This window comes from Dermacentor albipictus, chromosome 4, assembly GCF_038994185.2.
Source record: "Dermacentor albipictus isolate Rhodes 1998 colony chromosome 4, USDA_Dalb.pri_finalv2, whole genome shotgun sequence".
In the NCBI taxonomy this organism is placed as follows: domain Eukaryota; kingdom Metazoa; phylum Arthropoda; class Arachnida; order Ixodida; family Ixodidae; genus Dermacentor; species Dermacentor albipictus.
Window position 1 is genome coordinate 169,544,907 of NC_091824.1, and position 26,607 is coordinate 169,571,513.

A 26,607-nucleotide genomic window follows, 5' to 3' on the forward strand; every position below is an offset into this window, starting at 1 on the left:
GAAGGACATGGAACTTCGGGAAGGTGTCATGGTTTGGTTTCAATTCGAACTGAAATGTTGCTTCGGTGCGCCCTCCTTTTTGAGAGCAGTCTTGGAGGGGGGTGGGGGAGGGAAGCGTTTGCCTTTAAACATTGGAAAATTCGGCGGCGATGGTAGCCACCCACCACCGAGACCAACTAGGGGACGCTACTAGGTTGGGAATGATACCTGCAGACGCCAGCCATGCATCGCCGCTATAAGCTAATATATATATACCCAAGACTGGATATATTACACACGGTTAACCCTTGCCGCCAGGAAATACGGAAGTAATAAGAAGTGAAGAGAAGACAGGAAAGATGGAAAGTGGGAGAGGAAGACGAAGATTGGAGAGAAGGACAGGAAAAGGCGACTGCCGATTTCCCCCAGGTGGGTCAGCCTGGAGGTGCCGTCTATGTGAAGCAGAGGCCAAAGAGGTGTGTTGCCTCCGCCGGGGGGCCTTAACGGTCCGAACACCCGGCATCGGCTCAACCCCCAGGATCCCTCTTTCCCAGGACACGGCTAAGCCGCGCACGGCTACACGCGGGAGGTTCCAACCCTCGTGTGCTCGGGTACGTGGTGTCGCAACACACCAAACGCCTGCTGACGCAGACGCCCTTGCGGGGCCTGTATATCAAAAATTAAACCTGTCTGCTCTGTATAAACATACTCGCAAGTGACGCTCTTTCCTGTCCTGTTCTTAGGTCACATTGTTTCGCGCCCTCTTAATAACCATAATAGTTAAACCATAATACCATAACCATAATAGTTAAACGGCTTCCTTTAACGCAACTTTGCCGAAGAGGTCCGTTCCCGCGACGGAGACAAAAACAATGACCAGATGAGCACAACATCCTGTGCCTTCAACGGCTCCCTTAGTTCTCTCTCTCTCTCTTCTGGTTCTAAACAATGTCTAGCGAAAGCGGAAGTAAATGGCAGTATTCGGTCGCGTAAGCTCCTGCTGCCCCAGAAAGCGACCACGTTGCTCGCCGCTCACTCACTCAGGCGCTCGCGTTTCCGTCCGTTGAGGAGAGCAGACGCCGGTCTCGGGCGCTCCTGTTCCGCCCCGTCGTAAGCGAACGTGCCAGGCGCAAGCGCGGCCCTCTCTTGTCCGGCCACGCGCGCCGCTCGTTGCCCTCGCCTTCGTTTCGCCACTGCCTGCCCTTCAGTTTTGCGATCACGTGCAGCGATGAGGCTTACACAGTTCCACAGCGCTCGCATTTGCTTCAACAAAAGTAGATTATGGAGTGTAATGTCGCAAATCCTGCACATGGCCTATGAGTTGCGCCGTAAAAGGGGTCACGTTTTCGCGCTTATCTGGCCTCTAACGCCGAATGCGTTTAACTAAAGCCCCTTGAAGTTTAACGGGATGGTCGCGCCATTTAGGAATGGTACAGCGAACAATAAGTTTACGGGTTCTACGTTTCAGGCATGGAGTTTCATTCAATAATTCCCAGAGGGAACTGTGGCGCTAGCGTCTTCGGGAGCGGCAAACAGGGCGATTCAGTCAGCATGGGAATGATGGTTGGTATCATGGTTGGTATATTTGATTTGCCCAAACTTCATCCTTTTGGCTTCAACCGGCTTTCTGACTTTGAAAACTAGTCATTTTCAACAAAGTGTGGCATTATAACTAATTAAATAAGCATTAATAAAACTGTCCTATGGCAGAATTCGAACGCAGGACCTCTAGCACCACAAGCCTGATTCTGAAACTATTACGTCACGAACGCGTGCGCCCGCAAGCCGCATATAGAAAACACTTTCTCGCCTGCAAACGAGCGCGCTGAGACGCTTGGGGCGTTTCGGTTTCTTGTTTGCTCTAGAACACGTCCGTGCACTAGAAGAAACTGACGCATCAGAAACAGTGTGGGTGCAAAGGACAACATAGATGGCGTGGTGCATTGTATGTGAATATGATATCCAGCCTGTCTGTACTTCACTGCAAATAAGATCATTTCTTGGTATAGCGTGCTGCTCTTTAATATCAACGTTTACACCTCGAAAGCCACACTTGGCATAGACACGCACATGGTTCATGAAATCAAGGATGCTTCGCTTTACTGTAGATGTCAGCAGGAGTTGAACCTGCCTGTTTTCTAACACGGCACACAAAGCACGCGGTGCACGAGCGTTCTTGCATGCCTCCCCCATCGTAATGCGGCCGCCGCCGCCGCTGCCGGGATGCGAACCTTAGACCTCGTGCTCAACTGCAGAACTCCACTGAGCTGCCGCGGCGAATGAACGTTTACTTTCTTCCCTTTGTTTTGTTTGCTTCTTTTTTACTTTAATGTAATGTGAGTGTGGCGAAGCAGTCCACTTTCTCTAAATTACGACATGCAGCCATTTTCGGTAGACTGAATGCCTTGCGATATATAGGCAAACATCCCCTTTACATTTACTGAAGGCAGTGGCTAAGATTGTGGCTAAGCTATCAGCTGCGGTCTTTTAGGAGCTAAAAGCAGCGTGAGGCCTCCGTCGTTGTTACGTGTCGATAAAGCAATCGGCCGGCGCCGGATCCTAATCAGCCGAACAGACGCCTTCCCGCCGCGTGTCTATAACGGGCGCATCCGGCGTTGCGCGCGACACACGAGGGACTTGCGTGTGCGTGGTGAAACGAGAGAGATCGGGCCACGTGACAGGCGTCGTAACTGGCCGCCTTCCTGCATTCAACCAGCTCCAGAGGAAGACCTGCGCGCCTAAAGCTGACAGATGCTACTGGGCATGGATTGCGCTTCGTTTATAGACCCAGGCCCACGACCTCGCGCCAGTGTAAACAAAAGGAATATTGCAGTGTTCGCGCGAGGTAAGCGTACAAGTTGGTCTGTCTCCAGGCGCGAAGAGACCGGTTTACGTTTGACTGTCCTTTTCTCTTTCTTCCTGTAGCAGCCTTTAATATCGATAATAGCAGTGTTTTCACATCTTTAATTGACGGCTTGATGCCCCGAGCAGGTGGGCTTTACTTCATCAGAGACTACACAAACAACGTTTCCAAGCCATGGCGTTTCAACGAGTACGGTGAGGGTTCCTGATATCAGCATGGTCCATCATTAATTTTGCGCACGTTTCTGATTACTTCGATATCCTTTTTGTACTGGAGGTGGATGTTTATGTGAGTTTAACCTATGGTCCCCCAATGCCCAGTTTTTCTTAAAGGACCCTGAAACGATTTTGACGATATTGTACAAACGTACGGAGTCGTTATAGTAGGTCTCTCTGATCACTAATTGACGCATCCATGTGCTCCGCGTAAAGCGTGTAATTTGTTATAAGGTTTTAAAAATGTACATCGCTGCCTATCGCAGCACACTGCTCTGCGGAATTTTCAGGTGCCCCTACCCGTATGACGTAAACCACCCAATTGACGTTGAATGAATTAATGTTTATTTTAACAGAAAAAAATACAAAGTATCTCCATCAAAGGGGCTGACAAAAAGGCGCGAATGCCTAAGAGTCAGACCCCTCCCCCGACCCGTTCCCAGTGCACAAAACACTCAAGTACACAGGGTAAACGTGGTACACAAAGTGGATACATACAGAAAAAAATGAAAAGTACATGAAATACGTAACAGAAATATTGAATGCGATTTGCGTAAAAAAGAATGAACAGTCATACCTGAAGCGACAGCAAATACATGTTCACTTTTTTTTAAAGTGCTTAGGGACGAGGATTCATTTATTCTAGTGAATAAGCCAGGGTGATGATTCAGAACATTTGCAACTACGAATGCCTGCTCTTCAATGCCGTAATTTGTAAGGTTCTTGCCCTTGTTGTAAGTTAATTGTCTTGTATTTATGTTCATTCGGGAAGCATGCTTTAAAAAAGGCGCTTTCATTGAGCCTTACCTCTTTAAATATTGCAATGGCTGTTTCTTTTTTTTTTTGGCTGTTTTGTTAAAATACAATTCTTCTTGAAAAGCGGGGCGCACAGGGCGCATCATGAATTACCCGAATCAGGCCTTTCTGCGTGGTTAGTAAACTATGGATGTTGGTTTTCGTCGTGGTACGCCAGACGGATAAACATTATTGGAGGCGCGAATGCACTAGGCTATAGTATAATTGTTTTTTAATCTTGAAGGTAATAGATGCTTTAATTTATTACTAGCTCCGATGGATCTTGCAATGCTGGTTTTATTGTTGCCGTCATAACTGTACCAGTTTAAGTTTTCTTCAAACGTAACACCAAGGAACCTGTGAGACGTAGAACGTGTAATGACTTCATCACGGAATTGTAATACTAAGCTATCATCAATACACTTGTTAAGAGGCCGAAAAATAATGTATTTTGTCTTTTTAGTGTTTAATTCCAACTTATTCGCTCTAAGCCAGTCTGAAAGATTACTGCGCCAAATATGTGCTTCTTGCTCGAGAGTAAGCAAGATTCAACCAGAAAATAAGATATGTTATCAGCATACATAATTATGTCAGGTGTTAGAGGCACGTTTGTGATGTCAATAATGTATAATAAAAAAAGAAGTGACCCTAGGATGGACCCCTGCCGAACACCGTATTTGATTTCACCCATTGCTGATTTGGAATGACACATGTATGTGTACTGTAGTCGGTTGGTTAAATATTATTTAATTAGGTTAAGAGCAGCTCCCCTAATGCCGTACTCATTTAATCTTTGTAAGAAGATATCGTGTTTAATAGAATCTAATGCCTTTTTAAAGTCAAGAAATATTCCTATTTTGTACAGCTTGTCCTCAAAGTTACTTATTATTTTTTTTCTTTGATCTTTAGCAACGCCATTTCAGTACATTGGTGTTTTCGGAAACCGTATTGCTTTTCTGTTATAATATTATTTTTGGTACAGAAATATAAAATTCTTTCGTTAATGACCTGCTCTACTATATTGGAAAAGATTGGGAGAACTGAAATCGGTCTGTAGTTGTTCACGTCATTCCTGTCTCCCCCTTTAAAAACTACCGATACCAGTGCAATCTTTAATTCATCGGGGAACGCGCCAGTACACAAAATTAAATTGCATACGAGTGACATTGCTTTACAGATCTGTGGCGCCACAGCTTTTATTGGTTCTGCGTTTGTGCCATCCACATCACATGCTGTGGAATTCTTTAACTTTAGACAAAAGTTACTTATTTCAGCCTCAACTGTTGGTGCAAGAAATAGCGACCTGCTAATACTACATGCAACATAAGACCTGCTAGTTGGGCTAACAGCATCAAACGCATCAGACGCGCCACATTGTAAGAAATGCTGATCAAACTTATCGGCCAGTGCAGTCCCCGTGAAAGATACGCCTTTATCCATAACCTCAAGGACAGAATTTTGGTCACTGTTCGGAAGCAGATCATTCAATGTTTTCCACATTTTTTTGGACCATTAAGAATATGAGTGAACTTATTCTCATAGTACCTCTCCCTTGCCAGCTTTAAATCACGCCCTAATTTATTCCTGACATTTCTGTATTTCATTAAGTACTCTGGTTGCCTTGTCTTTATAAAAGTAGCGAGAAGTCTATCGCGTTCCTTTATTCGTTTTAGAAGCGCGGTGTCAACCCATGGTTTCCTGCATTTCTTGCTTCTTCTAGCTTCTCTTAGAGGGAAAGCGTTTTAATAAAGGTTTTTGATTACACCGAGAAAGCGATTGAAGGCCTTGACAGTATCCGTCAATGCGCATATATCGGACCATTCCGCTTTGCTGACTGATGCTGCAGAATCAGCAATCGTGTTCTTGGTTATCAATTTGTACTGTAAGCGCGTGTCACTTTTGCGCTGTCGGCACGCTTTCGTCTCACGTGTAAAGAACAGGAAAATAGGCATGTGATCGCTTACATCAGAGATGAGGACACCCGACTCTAATCCAGTTAATCGCATTGTAAAACACAAGTCAAGTAGGCTTTCAGAATTGTTCGTCACCCTGGTTGGAACATTTTATTTTCTGTTTCCAATACTGTGAGCCCTGCCGGGCTCTTACAGGGTGGGAATACAGAGCACAAAGTTCACGCAAAGAACGCAGTCGAGTTTTCTTCAATACAGTCAACCCTGTTATTGCTCGGAAACACACAAGAATTCAAGTTATTCCACTCAACAATTGTCTTGACAATGAAAGAGTGCTAAAGACATCACCTCTTGGCACATAAGGCATTATAGCGTAATTGTGGTTAGTTCGTGGTGAAACCCTTCCGGGAGGCTTCAAATACAAACTGGAATTCAGGTTCAGCTTATTGTGATAGAGTTGATATAAAAACTTAAGGCGCGCGATTTTCCTGCGCACAGCCAATCTAGTGAGGCCAGCCCATTAATACATTTTCGTAGCCAAACGAAAAGAAAACATCCAGAAACGCTTGTTTGAATCGGTCTATTGAAATCAAGTTAATATTAAAATCTCCCGTTACAATGAGGGGAGTGTCAAGCTGTGTACGAAAATCAAACATATATTCAATGAAATCTAATAACCTGGATACAACACCGGATGGAGGCCTGTAGTTAACCACAAATGTAGTATTCGCACACTTGATCACGAGGGATTCATAGTGCTCGTGCATTACAAAAACTCAAAAATTACTTCAAAGCGCATATAGCGTTTTACATAAAAAGCTACCCCATCCCCTTTCTTACGTTTTCGGGACAGTGAACGACACTTACAGCCTGAGAAGTTTACACCATCGTACTCGTCGCGGAACCAAGTCTCAGAGAACGCTAAAATATCAAATTCATGCTGCAATTCATGTAGAAGCATGCAGACAGATTCGTGCTTGCTTTTTAAACTTTGTGTATTCAAATGAAACAAAGACATCTGATTTCTATCACGTAACTCTCTGCTCTGTATGAAGGAAAGCTTGTCGTAGTACTTGCATTCTTGAAAAGGGATTGCCATATTGAAGAACGCACATACAAAACCATACTGCCTGATTATCTTATTCTGTCAAGGTTATCCATTGTGATAACCCTGATGACTCGATCACGAGGACCACGACGCACGAAGGATTTTTCATTCTTGTGCCAGGCCTACTTGTACTCTTTTTCAGCCGCCCGCGTCTTCATATGCCAGAAAACCTTTTGGTCTGTGCTGTGAGAGTTTCATTCAGGTAAATTTTTTTACTTTAATTTTTTCAGTTGGATTTTTTTCCCGAACCAAGCATCTTTGGTCGCGCGAGAAGTGAAGCGAACCAGGATAGGTGGGACGTTTTCTGCTTTTTCTGTGCTGATTGTTTCATTTTCAACGTCAACTGAGTCAGCCCTGACCTTCAACGGAATGTGGTGGACGGCTTCAATGTCCTGTTTCGAATGTTCTGGAAGCTCGAGGTCATCCGCTAAACAGCTCAACTTTTCTAGCAAGTTTTTTATTCACATGATGCGGCTGACCATGTACTTCAAAATTAAGCCGTTTGCCGTACTGATCGATATCATTCAAGTTTTTCCTACGTTTGTGGATTTCTTCCTCTTTTACCTTGATCTCAAGTTTTTCCACACGCTTTCGAAGGTCTGCAATGTCTGCATTTTGCTGCTTCGTCTCAAGGATGACCTCATATTTTGTAGCCATTTCCTGCATTGCCTGTTCAACGCTTTCCACCGTTTCTTTTATTTCTTCCAGAGTGTCTATCTCGACTTTCATTTCAAGCAGCACAGCAAACTTGCGGTGTATTTCGGAAATTTCGTTTATTAGGTTCAATTCTGGTCCTTCGTCGACATTTGCTGTGCTCGGACCGCTTCTGGTCCTGCCTGTTTTGCCATGTGGCACACTTCCAAGATTTCAAGGCAGTTTCGGATTTTTTTTTTTTTGTGCGCACTTAATGTTACTCCCGAGCAAGTGCCCGCATGAAAACTAAAATCACATTCGCAGCATGATAGGTATGGCTCATCATCGTGAAGCCGTTTGTGGTAAGCAAGACAGTCCGACATGATTTAGTTGTCACATCGAAAAACACCACCACTCGGCAGCAGTGGTACCATTAGACCATAAGAGTACATGTTGAAAAACAACCAACCTGTGAAGAAAGATGGTGCTTTTCTAGAATCAGAGCAGCATGACCAAGTGAAGCCATTGCTGCCGAGTGTGTGCGGGTGCCTGCAGGATGGCAGCGTCCTTTTGTAGAAGCTTGCACTGACGTAAGGAGCTGGTTCTTTCTTGGAGCCAATGGCAGTCGTCTAGGTCACTGGATGCGCCAGGCTCTTATCTGGTATGTGACGCGTCGGTTCCTGTGAAGAAAAATGATGCTTGCTTAGAATCAGAGCAGCCAGACCAAACGAAGCCACTGCTGCCGAGTGTGTGCCGAGTGTGCACGTCAGTAGGGCGAGCTATCTGACTGGCTGCCCAGGGCGCGTCATCGATCATTTTTCCACCTTCATGGTGAACAAATGATATTCGTAATTGTTGGACTGTTAGTTCATTTGTTTCTATAAAAAGGAAGTAACATAATGAGAATGCACAAGAACAATTTCTCACTACACTTACGCACTTCCGGCACACCGCAAGCGTCAACTGTTTGTGTCACAACGTGCTCCATTTTGACGAGAGCTCCGCGGTCAGAGTCGGTCTCAGTCTTTTCGCGAGCACCATGATTCGACTTTGTTGCGTTGTGGGCTGCAAACGTAGCGACTGGCAATATGTCAAGCTGCGACATCGTGTCCCTCTGCAAGGCAGCGGTCGAGCGGACTGGCTGCAGTGCATCGGACTGCCGCTATTTGATCGGACTGCCGCTATTCGATCGGTGCCAGGATTTGCGCGTTTGCGGCTGTCATATTACACCGGAGGATTACTACCGCAATAGCGTTTCGTGAGTCCGGTATTCGGGTAAACGCAAGCGCAAGGGGACAGGGCCTGGCCGTCTGACCGTGCCGTTTAACGGGATGAGCAGAAGTGCAAACGTGAAGGGTCTGCACGGTGCAGTCACCTGATGGCACAGAGCTCAACCATACACAGTAGCAGTAACGAAATGTCTTCTTCTTCGCTGCTGCTGTAAATTTTTCGTAGAAGTGTAATCATCAACAAGTTGGTTTTTGTCGATCTTTAAAATGTTCTACACTTGGTTAGAGCAATATTAGCTTTTTGTTTGGCTGGTTAAGCTCTGCGCCAACAAGTGGCTGGACCGTGCAGACTGATCAGGCCGCTCACGTACGTCTACGCTAAAGTTCCCTCATCAACTGGAGTTTATGCCTTCAGCCATCCGTCGAAACCCCCAGCTCGCCTGTGGTTACCGGAATATTCAGACACGTTCGGCGCTGTGACAGAATGTTCGCATTGATAGCTCGCGCTTGAGGTTGGCTGCCAAGCAGATAGCGGAGAGTTTGGAGAGGCTTCGCGCGCTCACTCCTAGAGAACCGGAAGTTGACGACTCGACGTGCCATCATGACGCAGAGCCAGTTTAGGCGGAGCTTAGCCCCGATCACTTGGCGAACGAGTTGAGGAGAAAATTCATGACTATTAAGGAGAGTAACTTGTAATCATCCGTAGCTCTCTTAATATGAGACGCTTCACACAAATTGTGGTGAGAATGATTAACTTTAGCTGTACCCTACGCGTCTACAAAATTTGTCCGAGCCGTTTCAGGGGCCCTTTAAGTCGTGGAGCTTTCTCAATTCATCATCATCATCATCAGCCTGGTTACGCCCACTGCAGGGCAAAGGCCTCTCCCATACTTCTCCACCTACCCCGGTCATGTGCTAATTGTGGCCATGTTGTACCTCCAAACTTCTTAATCTCATCCGCCCACCTAACTTTCTGCCGCCCCCTGCTACGCTTCCCTTCCCTTGTAATCCAGTCCGTAACGTTTAATGATCATCAGTGATCTTCCCTCCTCATTACATGTCCAGCCCATGGCCATTTCTTTTTCTTGATTGCAACTAAGGCGTCATTAACTCGCGTTTGTTCCCTCACCCAATGTGCTATCTTCGTATCACCCCTTAACGTTACTTACACCCATCATCCTTCTTTCCATAGATCGTTGCGTCGTCCTCAATTTAAGTAGAACCCTTTTCGTAAGCTTCCATGTTTCTGCCCCGTGCGTGAGTACTGGTAAGACACAGCTGTTATACACTTTTCTCTTGAGTGATAATGACAACCTGCTGTTCATGATCTGAGAATGCCTGTCAAACACACCCCAGCCCATTCTTATTTTTCTGATTATTTCAGCCTCATGATCCGGATCCGCGGTCACTACCTGCCCTAAGTAGATGTATTCCGTTACGTTATGTTTCTCAATTGTGCACTGGCAAATACTTCTTGCGCTTATCTCATGTTCGCGGCCATTGTTGCCTCAGCGAACACAGCATTGAACTCCACAATCTGAGTGAAAGCATGAATTTTATCCCGTCCCTTCTTTTTTGGGGTCTGTCTTCACTTTGCATCTCGGGTGTAATAAACTTCCCATCGACGGAACACCGCCGAAGGTGTACCTTTGTTGTAGCCGACGCTGCTGTGGCTGCAAGAAGTGCGCTCGGCACTCATTGCCGCTGCCCATCCACTGGCATACAAGAATGGGCTCAGCAGGTGCCTGCCCTGGGCTTCGAATTCTCTTTCTCTGTCGTCGTTGCTTTTTTTTCTCGGAAAAGGCGGAACAGCATAATATCCACTCAATGGATTCCATAATCTGTTGAAATCTATTTTGCCCATCCATAAAATGCGGAGTGGTGCTATCTATTGCAGGCTATTTGAAGTAAATGTGCTTTCACCTTTTTTTTAATATTCTGGATAGGTTGTCTTGACAGCGCAACGAAAGACATCTAATTTCAGTGGCGTACCAACTAGTTCTCGAGTACGGGGGCTAATAGTAAACCACCCCCGACCCTCCACGCACGCACGCACGCAAGCACGCACGCACTCACACACACACACACACACACACACACACACACACGCACAAACACACACACACACACACACCTATATATATATATCGGGTTTTACATGCCAAAAGCACGATCTGATTATGAGGCACGCCGTAGTGGGGGACTCCGGAAATTTGGACCACCTGGGGTTCTTTAACGTGCACCTAAAGCAAAGTACCGCGGGTGTTTTCGCCCCCATCGAAATGCGGCCGTCGTGGCGGGAATTCGATCTTGCATACTCGTGCTTAGCAGTCCAACACCATAGCCACTAAGCAACCGCGGCGGATATATATATCCACATGGAAAACGCGCCACACATGCACACGGAAAAAAGAAAGACAGCAGATGTGTGCGACCATGCAGAATCACAGCCCTAGTTTTCAGCAAAGCGGTTTCTTTCGAGCGATTCCAAAAAGAATTTCAGTTTTCTGTAATTATATCACATAATTTAGAACGTTCTCTGTTCTGTTTGAAACCTCTCCCGCAAATAACACTATCGAGCACATTTTTTTAAGGAGTAATTCATACACACACATATTACTGCGTCAGAAAAACAGCCATAGCTAATGTCACTCGTGAACCCCTCCCCTTTATTCATTTTTGCTAAGTTTAATTTCGGTTGAGTCCACAGTTTTCCCAGGGTAGCGCAATAAATTCTGCTTTGTTCTTAAAGCGCATTCTTAAAGATCCAGATCACTCGTAAGCGTAATTTAAGGAAAACGTCTTAAATAGTCCTCACACTTTCCACTTTGCTTACAGATTACCCATAACGGCCCCTCATTTTCGCCAAATATAAGCAAGGTGCCTTGTTTATTTCGCCGAAGACATGTGCACCGGAGAAAAAACATCGAACGTCGTAAGGCGCGTGAAAAAAGTAAAAACAAGATGAAGGTACGGTAATTATTTGCAGTGCTCTGCAGAATTAAATGAGGAAAGTAAATATTTACTCACACATTGCGCTTACCATGGCCACCTTCACACGAGATCTAGAACTGTTGTAACCTGCAGCTATGTGGGCATATCTGAAATCATAGATGATTGCGGCAGTATCACACTTTCTAACACATGATTTAAAAGATTTTTACAATGGCTGTATATGATACAACTGCATTTAACAACGCACAGAAATTTTTTATAGCGTTCCACCCACTCTCCGTAAATTTCATCTCAGTGGCATTTGCATTCCTGCTATGGAAACTGGCTAAATTCTGCGCGGCTCGTCAGCACACTTATAGCGCTACAGAGCACTTGCATACATAATTTGTTGCCAATGCCCACCCACTTGCAACTTTGCCTACACATCACCTTGCCCTGGCTGTCAGTATACACTTAAAGAAACGGTCTCATTTAGCTGCGAGGACACCGAGTGCACTTCATATCCCGTATGAAAAAAGCAAAGAATAACGAGTTCAATATTTATTTGTCACACCCGTAAATAACCCAGAAACGTTAAAATTTCGTGACATATTTCACTTAAGTTTCCCCCCGTTTCTCCTAAATAGAAAGTTTGCGTCAGGCAGAGTTCTCTCGGGACATGTGGAGACGCGACTAATAACGGCAGCGTCACCTCTTCGAACGCTTGAATAGGAATTTTTTTGCAAAAGGTGTATTAGGTCAACACGCATTTAAGTCCACGCAAATACTTTTCCTTGTGATCCCGCCATGTTCGCTATGTAACTGATATTGGTGGCATTTGTTTTTACGCAAGGACAGCGGTCTAAATTTTACTACGCTACAGTAAAGCATACTGCGATCCGAAGCACTTAAATACATATTTCAATAGGTCCATTTAACCCACCCATTCGGGAACTTGCCTCACCGTAACGTGCCCCTTATTCTCCTCAAATGAAAATGAGTAGCATTCCTTAGTTCACCGAGGACACCGGATAAACAAACGAACCTCGTATGATGTACGAAAATAGAGAAAGAAACTATGGTTCAGTTTTATTGTCAACACTTCTATTTAGGCTATAAACGTGAAAGTCTTGCCAAACAATGCACTTTAAGTTCTCCCACTTTTCACCGAACTTGAAGTTGGCATATTGTGCAGTTGTTTTAGGAGCCTGGGAAACATTGCGAATCACAGCAACGACGCTATGGAAAGTTAGAATAATTACCTTCCATAAAAGTTGTAATTATCCTACACAAATTAGACATTTACCCTTCGTTACTGATACCACTGTGCGTACCATTTCATTTGTCATCAGTCCGTCCGTCCGTCTGTCTGTCTGTCTGTCTGTCTTTCTGTCTGTCTGTCTGCCCGTCCCTCCGTCCGTCCGTCCGTCCGTCCGTCCGTCCGTCCGTCCGTCCGTCCGTCCGTCCGTCTGTCTGTCTGTCTGTCTGTCTGTCTGTCTGTCTGTCTGTCTGTCTGTCTGTCTGTCTGTCTGTCTGTCCGTCTGTCCGTCTGTCTGTCTGTCTGTCTGTCTGTCTGTCTGTCTGTCTGTCTGTCTGTCTGTCTGTCTGTCTGTCTGTCTGTCCGTCTGTCTGTCTGTCTGTCTGTCTGTCTGTCTGTCTGTCTGTCTGTCCGTCTGTCCGTCTGTCCGTCTGTCCGTCTGTCTGTCTGTCTGTCTGTCTGTCTGTCTGTCTGTCTGTCTGTCTGTCTGTCTGTCTGTCTGTCTGTCTGTCTGTCTGTCTGTCTGTCTGTCTGTCTGTCTGTCTGTTTGTTTGTTACCGCGAATGTTTGCATCTTTATCACCTTTATCACAGGAGAGCATGCGAGCAGAAGTACTACTTGCTGCCCGGTGGCTCCTTGCGGTCGCCGCCCAGATGAAATCGCCGTGCCACGAGCAAGCGGGCCTACACGTGGAAGCTGTGCTACTGCAGGACTGTGTGATGATTCCAAAAGGCTACAACCAAGCGGACGTCGAGTGTTTCGCAATCGAGAGGTCGCGCTCACAACTCCTTCCAAAAGCAGGCGTCATAAAAGCTACTGTGACGCTGCACTCTAACCTCTCATTGTGGACAGTTCGTGAACGCATTTGGGACACCTGCGAGTCTCTTCATAACGTTAGCTTTGATTGCTGTTACCAGTATAACAGAAATGAGACATCATCACATTCTGCTCATGATGTAAGTAAACTTCGACGTATTTCGCAGATTAACGAACCCATTATAGCCCAGATTGGAGAATGCGCAAGAGATCATACCCGTATCAGCTGTAGCGTAAAAGTGTTCATACCGTTATCGGTGAAGGAAGATGTGGCTGACAAGCCTAACATATACAACAAATCACAGAGCACGTGCCGTGTTTCCATTGAGACGTCTGATGGGGCCATCTCGGACTCTGCTCTTGCCACAAATGTCACCTTCCTAGGAGGCACTCAAAATATGTCCCAAATACTGCAAAGTCATGACGCCTTTAAAAACGCTACGAGAGTTGTAATATATGGCTGTTCGTTCGACACGTTCGTAATAGGTGACTTGAAGTTAGCACCAAATTTACAGCACGTTAAATTTTATGACACTTCATTTAAAAATTCAACAAATGAAGCACTTGAACTCCCTCTGGGCGTACAAAAGCTATCTTTCTTAATGTCCAGAATGAGCTCAATTCCTCAAGCGATATTTTCCATTGACACTCTTCAAAGCCTAAGCGTTAAACATACAGTAATTGGGTCTAAGCAATTTTTCTCAATCGTTCCGCCGAGTCCTATGAAGAACAGTTCGATCACGAATCTGAATTTGAAAGGGACAGCGCTGTATTCCCTGGCTGATCGCGCCTTCTGCAACTTCCCCATGCTTGAAAATTTGAACTTGCAACTGTGTTCCTTGAAAATGATGTACGGCTCCCCTTTCATCTGTCTCCGACGCCTAAAGTACCTAAAGCTCAAAAACAACGAACTAACAACTATAACTAACGACACCTTCCAAGGCCTGGTGAGCTTACGGGCACTGAAGCTCACGAAGAACAGGATAGCATTTCACGATCCTACACCTGTGTTCGCTCCACTGGTTAGTCTGAACATTCTCCATTTGGGCGACAACAGGATCGATGTCCTCTTTCCAGAAATATTCGTCAGTCTTTCCGTAACAAAGCTCACGCTAGCGCTCAACTACATATCGGCGTGGTCGGCACCTATCTTCTCCCGCATGACTTACCTCGATAACTTGCGCCTGGATGGTAACAAGATTCACGTCTTAGACGACAACATGTACAAAGACGTTGCCAACGTGTCGAACGTTCACATCTGCTATAATCCCTGGGAATGCACCAACTGTGACATCAAGAACGTGCAACTGTTCCTGCTCGAAACTGGCCGCAATCACTGCTGCGTGGATTGCGTCGTCTGCAGTGACGGCCAGGGGTCGCTGTCCGACATCCCCGTCATGGACGCAGCTCCCGGTACCGAAAAGGCATGCCAGCCACCGGACTACTACGTCGTGATAGGTGTGCCAATCATTATGATCCTTCTTCTCGGCTCGGTGACGTCTTACGCCGTGTACACGAAAAGGTGGTACATCCGATACTTCTTGCTCTTCATCCGCGTCAAAGCCAAGGCTTACAAGCGACTGCGTTCGGCGGACCGCTTTCTGTGGGACGCCTTCGTCTCCTATCACCACTCGGACGCCGAATGGGTGCACGAGCACATAGTTCCGACGCTGGAGTCAACGGCACTTCGATTCCGTTTGTGTGTCGCGGAACGGGACTTCATACCGGGACTCCCAATCGCGGAGAACGTGTGCCGAGGCATAGCGCAGAGCCGTAAGTCATTGTTCGTGCTGAGTAGTCAGTTTTCCGCGAGTCGCTGGTGCATGTTTGAGCTTACGCTGGCGCAGCATCGCCTGTTCGAGTCGGACCGTGAGAACCAGATGGTCTTCATACGCCGTGAGCCGATGGACGAGTCCACCCTGTGCCCTTTGCTGAGCTACCTGCTCAGGACGAAGACCTACGTACAGGCACCACCCGAAGACGCCGACGAAAGTGTGCGCCACTACTTCTGGCTGCAGCTTCGCGCGGCTTTGGAGTTGTAAATATAGCGCACTCTAGCGTGCCAGTTACCGTTTTGCCATCTACATTTTATGCCTTCACCTATCGTCGTATACCTGATGGTTATGAGGTTTTTTTTTTTAGTGTGATGTTTACAAGGATATCGTGTCTTAAGCTGCTGGGGATGGTCGTTATTGGGCGCCGTAACGGTGCGCTAGTGGTATTGTAATATGATTCTGCAGACGTAAACTTGCAGCGCTACGCTCCCGTGCCCTACAGAACAGCCATTTCCGTAGTTATGTTGCGACCGTTACTTCAGTGAACGGCAGACTACTGAGCCGGGCTACAGAGTCAACCTCGAAAGTGTGTGACAGTATGTTTATCTATCGACTAAAGTTCGCTGAACTATCTACAGTTAGCCACGTAATAGAGCAATATCAACGCTATGTGCTTCCTATTTCTGAAATAAAAAAAGTGTCAATTTGTGTTCGTGTTACTTTCTGAAGAGAACATTGTAACTACAGCTTTTACATGCCATTCACTCATCGTTCGTATCTACACGTCCAATACCACTCTTTGCATTGATATAAGATGGCACGATTCTCCAAAGACTGCTATGATTACTGACAGTGACTGTCAATTTTCCTCCGATATGTGTTCGCCATTTTGTGTTGTCTTCTTGAATTCGTAAGCGCATGAAATGCCCCCAGCTTTCTGTGTTTTCGCAGTGAATAAACTACGGTCAGCATGAAGTCAAACGTCGACAAGTCGAACATGCACAGAACGTATTGTTGCCTTTCAATAGTCGCCTTCATTTGCGACAGTGGCTTAATTAAGATTACAAAACGTACATTTTGGACTGCATGCTTATAACCCGGCTACAGAGTGATTTGCACGTCGCATATTCTTGTCATTACGCGTGCGAGACATTCTAATCAGTTTCACTTGACTCTACACTTATGATGATGGTTCCCCCGTTGTACGTTTTCTCAACCCATTCAAATGTGTTGTCTTAACCGAAAATTTACTTGGCCTATAGGTTGCGAGGCTAAGTGATACAATGAAAATTTCAACAACGACACTAAAGACAATAAACGATATTGCAGCGTAGCTGAACTTAATTGACACATCACATTATTTGTTTACCTTTGCTATAATTACTTTCTTTAAGTTAAATGCATGAGTTTCTTTTTTTACTACTTTGCAAATATATTCGCTGCATCTGGAATGAAGTCAAAGACCAACCGATGCACGCTAGTGAACGGTGAGTGTAAAACATGAGCTGCTTCAGGTAGCACATGTGCAGTATGCCACCTTGCCACTTTTCTTTACCTGCTTGAAGTTTCTCTGGTAATCGCTTGCCTGGAGAAAAAGAAAGAAATGAAATGTTTCGTCAAGGCTCTGGAATTGTTCTCTACTGCTTCGGCGAAGGTTATATTCCCTTTCTTTACGACACTGTATTTGCTTGGTATACGAGGACAAATACAGAGTAATGACTTCGTAGCGCCCTGGGACAGAAGTGTTATACTTACGCTAGTCAAGACAGTTTGACATTTTTCCCATGATCTGAGCTTCATTTGTTCGTTCAGTCTAGTTGTCTTATCTTTATTATTATTTTTTATATTCTTGTCCTGCATTACTAGAGAGAGAGAAGGAAAAGTTTTGGCGAGATAAAAGACAGGAAAGCTGGCCGGAGAAGCGTGCCTCTGGCCTGGTACTCCCCATTTGAGTAAGAGGGAATGAAAAAAATTGACAGTCACTTAATTATCCTTACGGGATTTGAGTACGAAAACAGTAGGGCTGGTCTAAGTTATCACCTTAAATTAAAACTTAACCTTAATCCGCTTTAACCCACCTTGCTGTAGTTTGTACCAACTTTAATCCATCTTAATCCACTTTATTCCCCCTTAATTCACTTTAATCAATTTTAATTCACCTTCGTCCAATTTTGAGAGTGGGCCAGGTCCGACGCCACGGCTGTCACCATGAAATCTCACAGGGAGAGCCACAGGAGGTCCAGCGCCGGTAACGTGCCGTCATCACATGGTCACGTGGGTTTTGGAACTATTGAATAACAACGGACGCCGGAGTTTCCCCTTCATGGGGTATGTAATGTTTTCGCATTAAAACAGGTAAGTAGAGGAGAATTAGGAGTGATGACGGGGAAAAGATACTACGAGATATGCCTCTGCTGTGCAGTTAGTTCAACTTCTTTAGCTTTTAATGTATAACATCGAGAAATGGTATAGGCGAGGGACTTTCTACCTCAATCTGTCCACTGTAACCTATCTATAACAGACCAGAACAGTGCAACTTGCCCAACCCTGAAGTAGTAAGCCATTCATATATCGGGGCTGACATCTTCATCGTACATTAAGCGGTTTCTCTCTTCTGTTTGCCCCAATGTAAACAAGGGTCCAGTCGTTCACAACTGCAAAAAGTAGGGCTATCTCGGAAGCGTTTCGTAACTTGCCAAGTAAATGGTCGTAATGTAGAAATCGGTTGATAAAACCGAAAACATTGCAAATGCTGCCTTCACTGAGTAATGCATTTAAACAGTACGCCAGCAGGAGATGTCGCCCAGCTTTTTGGATTTCAGGTCCATCTTGAGCTGCTCGAAAATGGCAGACAGGGACAAGTCCAACAATGTCGATGGAACGGGCTCGCCATCTGGCAAGGAAGTCGCGTGGGCGATACGTGGACACTCGGCAGCAGGGCGCCAACTGCGAGTAGCATCCTACGCCACAAACTGCGCAAGCAGTAAATATGTAAACTGGAGCAGAGTGAGCCCGAGTGCGAAGACCTTCAATCGTCTTTCTACAGGAAGCTTTGATTTATTTTCTTGTTCTTACCAGAATCTTCGCCTCATGTACAGTGCTCAATTCTGGATATTTCCTTTCACAGTGACTTCATGTTATTCCGTGGTTTGTATTGTCATTAGAATTTGTTTCTGTTCGATCATTACCCTGTATTTATGTTTAACTCAGTAGCAGCAGCAGGAGCTGCACTGCTTTGTTTTGTTTGCGTACTTGTGATGTGTTGCTGTACTTGCCAAAATAAACAGACCAGGGGTTGTGGGCTCGTCAAGCTGCCTGCGAGCAGCTTTTTTCCCACCGCCCTCCCATCTAACATGTATGATGGCAAATAAACATTATTCATATTATTATTATTATTATTATTATTATTATTATTATTATTATTATTATTATTATTATTATTATTATTATTATTATCATCATCATCATCATCATCATCAGTCAAATGCAGACCTCGACGAGAACAGGAAGAGCAGAGAGGAGACACTGTCCGCTGCCAAAACGCTCCCACCGGACCAGAATGCGCTGCTGCTGCTGGAGTAACCCCCTCTGCTGCAGGCGTGGCATTTCGTACATTATGCTTCTCAGTGCACAGCTACGGGCTTGCGCACTTTTGAACGGCAACTACAGCGCATATAATCTGTGCCAGAGTGACACCTGTTGTCTTGACAAATAAGAATCTTTTGTCAAGGAATTTGCGCCAATGATTCATCATTTGCTCTCCATCAGTAGAGTTCAACAATATATGACCAACATTCTAATTCAACAATACATGATCGATATAGTGCCTATATCTATACTTGATAGCGTCCAGCGATATTTGTTCGCGCAGCTCTTACAAGAGCTTGTTTAAAGAAAATTGCTTTGCTCAGGTCAGGTTCCAATATAGCGATTTTCTTTAGTCACTAAGACCAACCATTATAAAGTTAATTAACTAATGGTAATTAATATGATCGTACGTATTTATAATTTTAGCGGCATCAAGGCATTGCGCTCCCAACGATGGAAGGAAGATAACGAACATGAACCACCAGACAATTTCTCGCGGGGCCGTGCCGATGGTGATGGTGCTATTGTGACGAAATGCATGGCGGATATACGTGTAACATGCTGCCGAAGATATATTGTTTGTTTTCATATTAAATGACTAATCGCGATCAACTAATACCAGGTCGGTTGTAATCAAGTAAACAATCACAAATATCAGCCTATTCGGTGCGCCTCTTCTCCAATAGATGTCCCTCTACACTTGTACTGTACCACTGAAACTACCTAAAGCCCAATGAGAGTGATGTGGTGTGCGACGGCTTTGAGCAACGGAACGGGGCGTCGCGCGAACAGATCGCTCGCTCATGTCGCTCGATTGCTCGGTTCCGGAAATCTATCGGCTGCCTGTGTGTGGGCTGCCTGTGTATCTTCAACCCACGATACGCGTCACGCGTCCTCGATGCGTAATACTGAGCCTGCGTGACGGCGTGCGTGTTGGCGGCCAGTTGGACGCACTCACCGACGATAAGCGGCGTCTGCCGTACCACGTGCAGCAGACGACACAATTTACGCGGAATCAATCCTGCTTTGTACATAATCCACACGTCCAGCCACAGTTCCGTAATTTGAATGGCACTCTTTGCATTGGCGGGCGAGTTTTTTTTTTATTATTTCGCGCCATCTGTTTATCCCGCAAAAAATATGGGCCGATTCCAAAGATACTGAAGTATAAAACAAGTGTGAGTCGATCCCGTAGGTAGCGCAGTCTAAAAAAAAAGAAACAATTAGATGATCCTGAAAATACCACAGTCTAAAAATGTGGGTCCAACCTCGTTCACGTAGCTCTTAAAAAAAAAAGGAAAAGTTGGGTGGAATAGAAACCGCGTCACCCGGCCGTGTGAAGCCCACCGCGTTAGCGAGTTCCTTATTGGATGAAATTATAAGTAATATCATGCGACAATTATTTACATTACCTTTAGACGCACACGAAAAACCTTTAGACGCACACCCAGTTGTTTTTTCATCCACTTTAATTTCCATTACTTTATCGTTTCTTTATTTCATTTATTAAGCACAAGTAATTTCCCCTATGTTGTCCTTGGTGTCAGTGTTTGTTGGCTTCTTATGATATGACTAATAAAGATCGGGCCCCTCGGTTAACCCCCTTTCTTCTCGTTCATTACATATATATACATATATATATATATATATATATATATATATATATATATATATATATATATATATATATATAAACTCACACAATAAAAGGCGATTCGTTGCACTAACTGGGAGCTATATAAGGCTACAATCGAGAACTCAGAACTAACTGGATTGACGTACGAGGAGTTCGTGCCCTAAAGCAAGCAAAAGAAAGCAGCACTAAACATCTGAAACCAATTCGAACTCACTCAATGGCCGACATGAAGTACGAGAGGTTCCGGGTAATGCGCCACATAACGTAGAGACGTGCTTGTAGGACATTTTCTGTAGATGACACTCGCAACGCTAGGAGAATGCAATGACATATCCAACGTCACTTGGACAAGTTGGACAGCAGCCAATAACAGGGCTTTTCTTCGAAACTGTATCAGAGAATACCGCTGTCAAAAATATGGATCATTGTGCCCGGCCTGAAAACACCGCCGACTCCAATGCATGCTTTCAGTTCGATTGCGCTGTGCCGTAACAGCAGCGAGTTGGACGTGGCGGAGACTTTCTGCTCCAAGATCACTGCTGCAGCGGCGCTCGCAACTTTGCCCCGAGCAGCAAATGAGCTTCCAGCTACATGAAGTACTATTGAATGAGACGAACCTTCTTCGATCATGGAGCTGCTTGGCGCGTTGGCGTTGGTGAAGAAGGCGTCATCTCCTCTCCCTGACTGCATCAGCTACGCCGAGTTGACACATTTAGTCGACAAGGCAAAGATGTATCTACTTACCATATTCAGTGCAACCTGGGCGAGTGGCCGCTTTGAATCTTGCTGGAAACGAGCTCATGTTATTACTGTCCTCAAGCCTGGGAAGTCTCCAGCAGACGCAAGCTCCTATCGTCTGACAGCTCTCCTCAGTTGAGTCGGAAAGCTTATGGAGAAGAGGGTATTCACGCGCCTGGACTGGTTGTTGACGAGTATGACTAGATGCCCTCCGCAAATGTCAGGGTTCAGAAAGAGGCGCAGCAGCAGAGACAACGTGATTAGCCTTGTCGGCTGCGTAAAACCCAACAAAGCTGCACGCAACATCACTATAAGCGTATTCCTCGACATAAAGGAAGCGCTCGATAGAATCAGGCTATCTTAGGATACGCTCTGAAGTCCGTTGGAGGTGGTGGTCGCATGCACCGCTGGATCTCAGACTACTTCACTGATCGGTCAGCCTACATGTCCACAAAAGAAGGTGACACATCCCCAGGGTGGTGTTTTAAGACCGACTTTATTTAACATCTTTCTTATTGGACCGGGGAAGTGCATTCCCACATCGGTTGAAATCTATTTGTACGCAGGTGGCATCTGTATATGAAGCTGTCGTCGTAACAGATGTGTCCTACGAGCAAGACTGCAGAACGCTATCAATTCTATTTTAAAAATTTACTGGGCCGAGGTCTAACGATGTCACCAGAAAGATGGGCCGCCATTTCTTTCACTAGGTGTGATGTCTCGCGCTACACCTCAAAGCTCGCGCACTCTCCTATCGGTATGTGTCAAGTCACAAGCTTCTGGACGTGACAATCGGCAGACCAATGACGTGGACACCCCACGTTCGAATATTAAAAGAAAAAAATTGGGTCATACGCGAGCATCTTCCGTATGTTATCAAGCAATGCTGAGGGCTTTCCCGTAAATGCTCTGCTACCCATGTATACGGCTCTCTGTGAAGGCCTCCTACGATACAGCCTTCCTATCCTACAGAACCTTTCCCAAACCATCATAACAGCACTCACATGTACGCAAGCAAAAGTCCTGAATATGTGCTTACCGAAAAACACATTAACTGTAGCCCCTTCAGTGACAGCGTATTGTAAGAGTTGTCGGACGATCTCGCCGCTGCCACCAGTTGACAGGGTTATAGGTCGTAGTGAGGAACTTGGGAGGAACTAAGCATACAGGGTTTATTTACATATTAAGATTGGAACATGAGATACATTCGACAGTCTAGCGTGACTCCCAAATGGAGCACGCAAGACAAAGCATGCAGCATGCGAGCACGAAGCTCCAAATACGCAGCACAGAACACGATGACAAGCACACTAGCAGCCGACAAACCCCTGCTTATAAACACTCCGTGTTTCCGACATCCCTAGGTGACGGAAACGTTCGACCAGCCATCGTAGCCGAGCCGCCTTTGAGCGGGAGGGCTTATACACACACGTCCGCACTGGTTTCACTGCCGCCACCGAGGTGAGACGGGCTTCGCAGAACTCGGGGCTTACGTCTTGACCAAATGAGGTACCTCTTATTCCACAAGCTGACCCCTGCAGCGTGGCCGCCGGTTCTCTATTGTCTTGCGTCCTGAAAAGCGCGTGGGACGTTGCCGCCAGATACATTCCCTCGGGAACTCGCCCGCTCACGGCAGACCAGGTCGGTGGTGACGTGTTCCGTAACAAAGCCTGGTTCGTCGAACTCATCTCAGCCATCCCGCGACGAAGAGTCGCGGACGTGGCGTATTGTCCTCCGCACGCAGTAGACTTAGTGGCGCCGTTTGGCTAGAGGGTGACGGTGGCTTTCCAGGAAATGTCGACGCCGCTGTCGCACCTGGCTGATAAAACTTTGCGTGTCTGCACCGCAGCAGGCCATTCCTAACAGCTCCTCTATGGCCCGGAAAATCTCGACTGGCCAATGCTGACAACCGCTGGGCAGGAAGAGAACGGCTGGCGAGCAAGAAGATGGCTTTGCTCTCTGCAACTCCTGCGCACTTGGAATGCCTTAAACCATCTTACAACAACCGGTAGAGAAGAGTCGATCCCGGCAACACAACACCACTCAGCGTGCAAACGCACGGAATCAGCTATTAGTCTCTAGCGCCGCACAGCATCACGTAGGCGACGAAGGACATCCCTCTGGTACTCTATATGGTGATTGTTTGACCCTGTGGTGCGTACTCGGTGTACCACACCGCGGGAGTCAAAGAAAGCAGTCAGCATCCCTTTGACGTTGCTGCGCACTTGGCGGGCCTTCTTTTGTCTTGGTGACGTGGAATGCTTCCACTGTGACGACTGGAATTTGGTTTCCGGGTTGTACCCGTACACCCAAGCCTCTTCACCAGTGATTATGGTGCTCATAAGTCGGGGTCACTGTTTGTGAAATCCAGCATGTGCTATGAGACTTTAACACGAAGTTGTTTTACTCCACCGTGAGCAGCTTCGGCACGCATTTCGCCGCAACTATCTTCATGGCCAAATCTTCAGTCATAATAGAATGTGCAGAAAAAGTGCCGATGCCCACCTCTTCCGCAATTTCTCGGATAGTCACACGACGGTCCCGCATAACCACAGCGTTCTCTTCGGAAATGAACTGGTCATTTCGGCATGTTAATGGCTGACCGGAGCGTGGCTCGCTCTCCACCGATGTGCGGCCGTCTTTGAACCGGTTGTACCACTCCTTAATCTGTGCGCTGCTCATATCATCGTCACCAATAGCCGTCTGAATCTTCCGAATGGTTTCCACTTTGCTGTCGCCCAGTTTCTGGCAAAACTTGATGCAATAGCGCTGCTCCAGTCACTCCGCCATTTTCCTTGCAATAAAATCTGACGAGAGCACTGTGCACTACCTCACTCAAATGCGGCGTCCCAGCGACTGACGCTATCGGCAGGCGGGAAAAAATTCGCGCAAGCGCACGAAAGTTCAAAGTCGGCTGATGCAAGCGCGCTTGTTTTATATCCATCAGGTGCTCGCAAAAAAAATAATAAGGTCTGATACCTTTCTAACAGACCTCTTGTGTGTGTGTATGACTACGTCCTGTAAAGTGTTTATCACTGCATATATCATAATCATCACCCAGCACCTGGAGTAGCATGTCAGACGAGCACCCATGCTAACATCTCCAGCATATCATTAAAGCTTGTATCTCTCTCTCTCCCACTCTCAAATGCATGTAACTAAATTAAACCTATACTAAATCCTGCCTCTAAAAAGAAAAAAAGAAGCAATAAGGGCTGTGATAGAGCTTATCTTTTTAAAGAGGCCGCATGGATTTTCTGTACTGCTTCATGTTACTCTCACATAGATGCTGACGTTCAATTTGTGAGATAAAGTCGGACGAACTGAAGTTAGGTGCCTCAGACAGGCTGGCCGACGTTTCAATAGATAGATCTATCATTTTCAAAGGCACGTTACCGCTCTTCACCCAAATTTTATGCAAAATGTGTTTCCATTTGTTGGTCCCCGTCTTGAAGCTGAACTTTCATTTTTACGAACTTACTCAACCTTGTGGATTTCAGCCGTAATTCAGAGGCTTATTCAATCTTCCTTCACTCAGACTTATCAATTAATTCACTCTCGTCTTGCTGTCAACCAGCTTCCTGGTTTTCTCCGTTCTTAGACCGACTACCAAGGCGAAATAGAAGCGAGGCGTGCAGACAGGACACAAGAGTAGAGAAGTGGACAACACGAACGCCGATGTCTGCACGCCTCACTTCTATTTTGCATTATGAATCCTTACCAACTAGCTCAGCTTTCTGTCGTTCTACCAAGGCGACTTATTTTACTGCGTTGCTTTCAATATGAGCAATCACAACGAGTTTCTTTTAAAACTATATTCTTTTTATTGACATTACAGAAATTGGGTGTCAGCGCATAAGTGTGGCGCCGGCTACCCATTGTCTCATACGAATAGTTGGTGTATTACACATATGCTGCTATACACAGTTATGCATAGCTATGGTGCTATTGTACATGTGACACAGGTATATGTTATATAAGCATATACGCAGGTATATGCTTATATAGCATGCACTATACTACATGCTAGCCAAGCAACACATTAGAAAGAAATTATCAACTCAGCAGTGCGAACAAAACAGCGTTGCCACTTAAAATATAAAGCTTTGCTTCGACTTCCAGCTAAGTGAGAACTGGCCTTTTCATAATCCTGAGCATTGTGATTTCGGCTCTACATTCACGCCAAGTGTAGGGGCGTCGTGTAGGGGCACATACGTGTGGATATGACGCAACATGCGATATTTATGTCAAGAATAGGGCCGTTGTATCTTAACAGCAGTGGCCGAGGAAGGGCACCATGGAACACTCATTTGCTCTCCGTGCTTTAAAGAAGCACCCGCGGCTAGGGGACATAATGTGTGAGGCGAAATGTGCTTATGTCACTAAGAGCACAGAATGAGCAGAAATATTTAAAAGCCTGCATGCGCTATTATGGCGTCAGGTATGCACGCTTCGGTCAAACATCAAAGCAACCACGCTAGGGGTGTCGTGGCACTTCGGGAGAACTAACGAACATGCACTTTCGTGGAGTGCCTCCATCTTTTAAACAACAGCATTTTGTTGGGATTTTGGTACGTCTTACTGTGACTATATTGCACGAGGTCGCGGAATTTAATTCTGGCCACGGCGGCCGCATTTCCTAAGGGGCGAAATGCGAAAACATCTGTGTACTTAGATTTAAGTGCACGTTAAAGAAACCCAGGTGGCCCAATTTCCGGAGTTTCCCACTACACTGTGCCTCATAATCACATCGTGGTTTTGGCACGTAAAACCCAATAATTTATTGTACCCAAGATGTAACCCACAAGGTGCAATTACGTGCACCCCAAAGATGAAGAAACCAGCCGGACCAGGAGTTGGTTACTTGTTGGTGTTGATATTGAGTCAATTACAACATCTCTAGCAAATGTTCTGTTTTCTTTTCTCCGTATGTCATTTTATCTTCTAAACAAATAGCTTGATTCTTAAATTGTTTGATAATGCATACGCTGCCACACAAGGCAGCGTATGCATAGCGGTCTCCATAACAATGGGGGAAAAATATACAGGGGGTTGGCGTTCTCCACTGAAAACAAAGGTTGATTACGTGTTGGTTTTCATATGTTGTGTCATGGGAAACAAAGAAAAGTT

At 45.7% G+C, this 26,607-nt stretch overlaps 1 protein-coding gene across 1 annotated transcript; it reads left to right on the forward strand.

The window, feature by feature from the left end:
* Positions 1 to 359: 359 nt before the first annotated feature.
* LOC135910082 (toll-like receptor 4) lies at positions 360 to 16,438 on the forward strand. The gene is made up of 2 exons (XM_070537796.1): positions 360 to 408; positions 13,518 to 16,438. The coding sequence occupies exon 2, from the start codon at positions 13,524 to 13,526 to the stop codon at positions 15,780 to 15,782; it is 2,259 nt and encodes a 752-aa protein (XP_070393897.1). The 5' UTR covers positions 360 to 408; positions 13,518 to 13,523; the 3' UTR covers positions 15,783 to 16,438.
* Positions 16,439 to 26,607: the final 10,169 nt, after the last annotated feature.

What these genes read in the sequence shown, in the direction of transcription:
- LOC135910082 (XM_070537796.1), top strand. Translation starts at nt 13,524, where the DNA reads ATGCGAGCAGAAGTACTACTTGCTGCCCGGTGGCTCCTTGCGGTCGCC.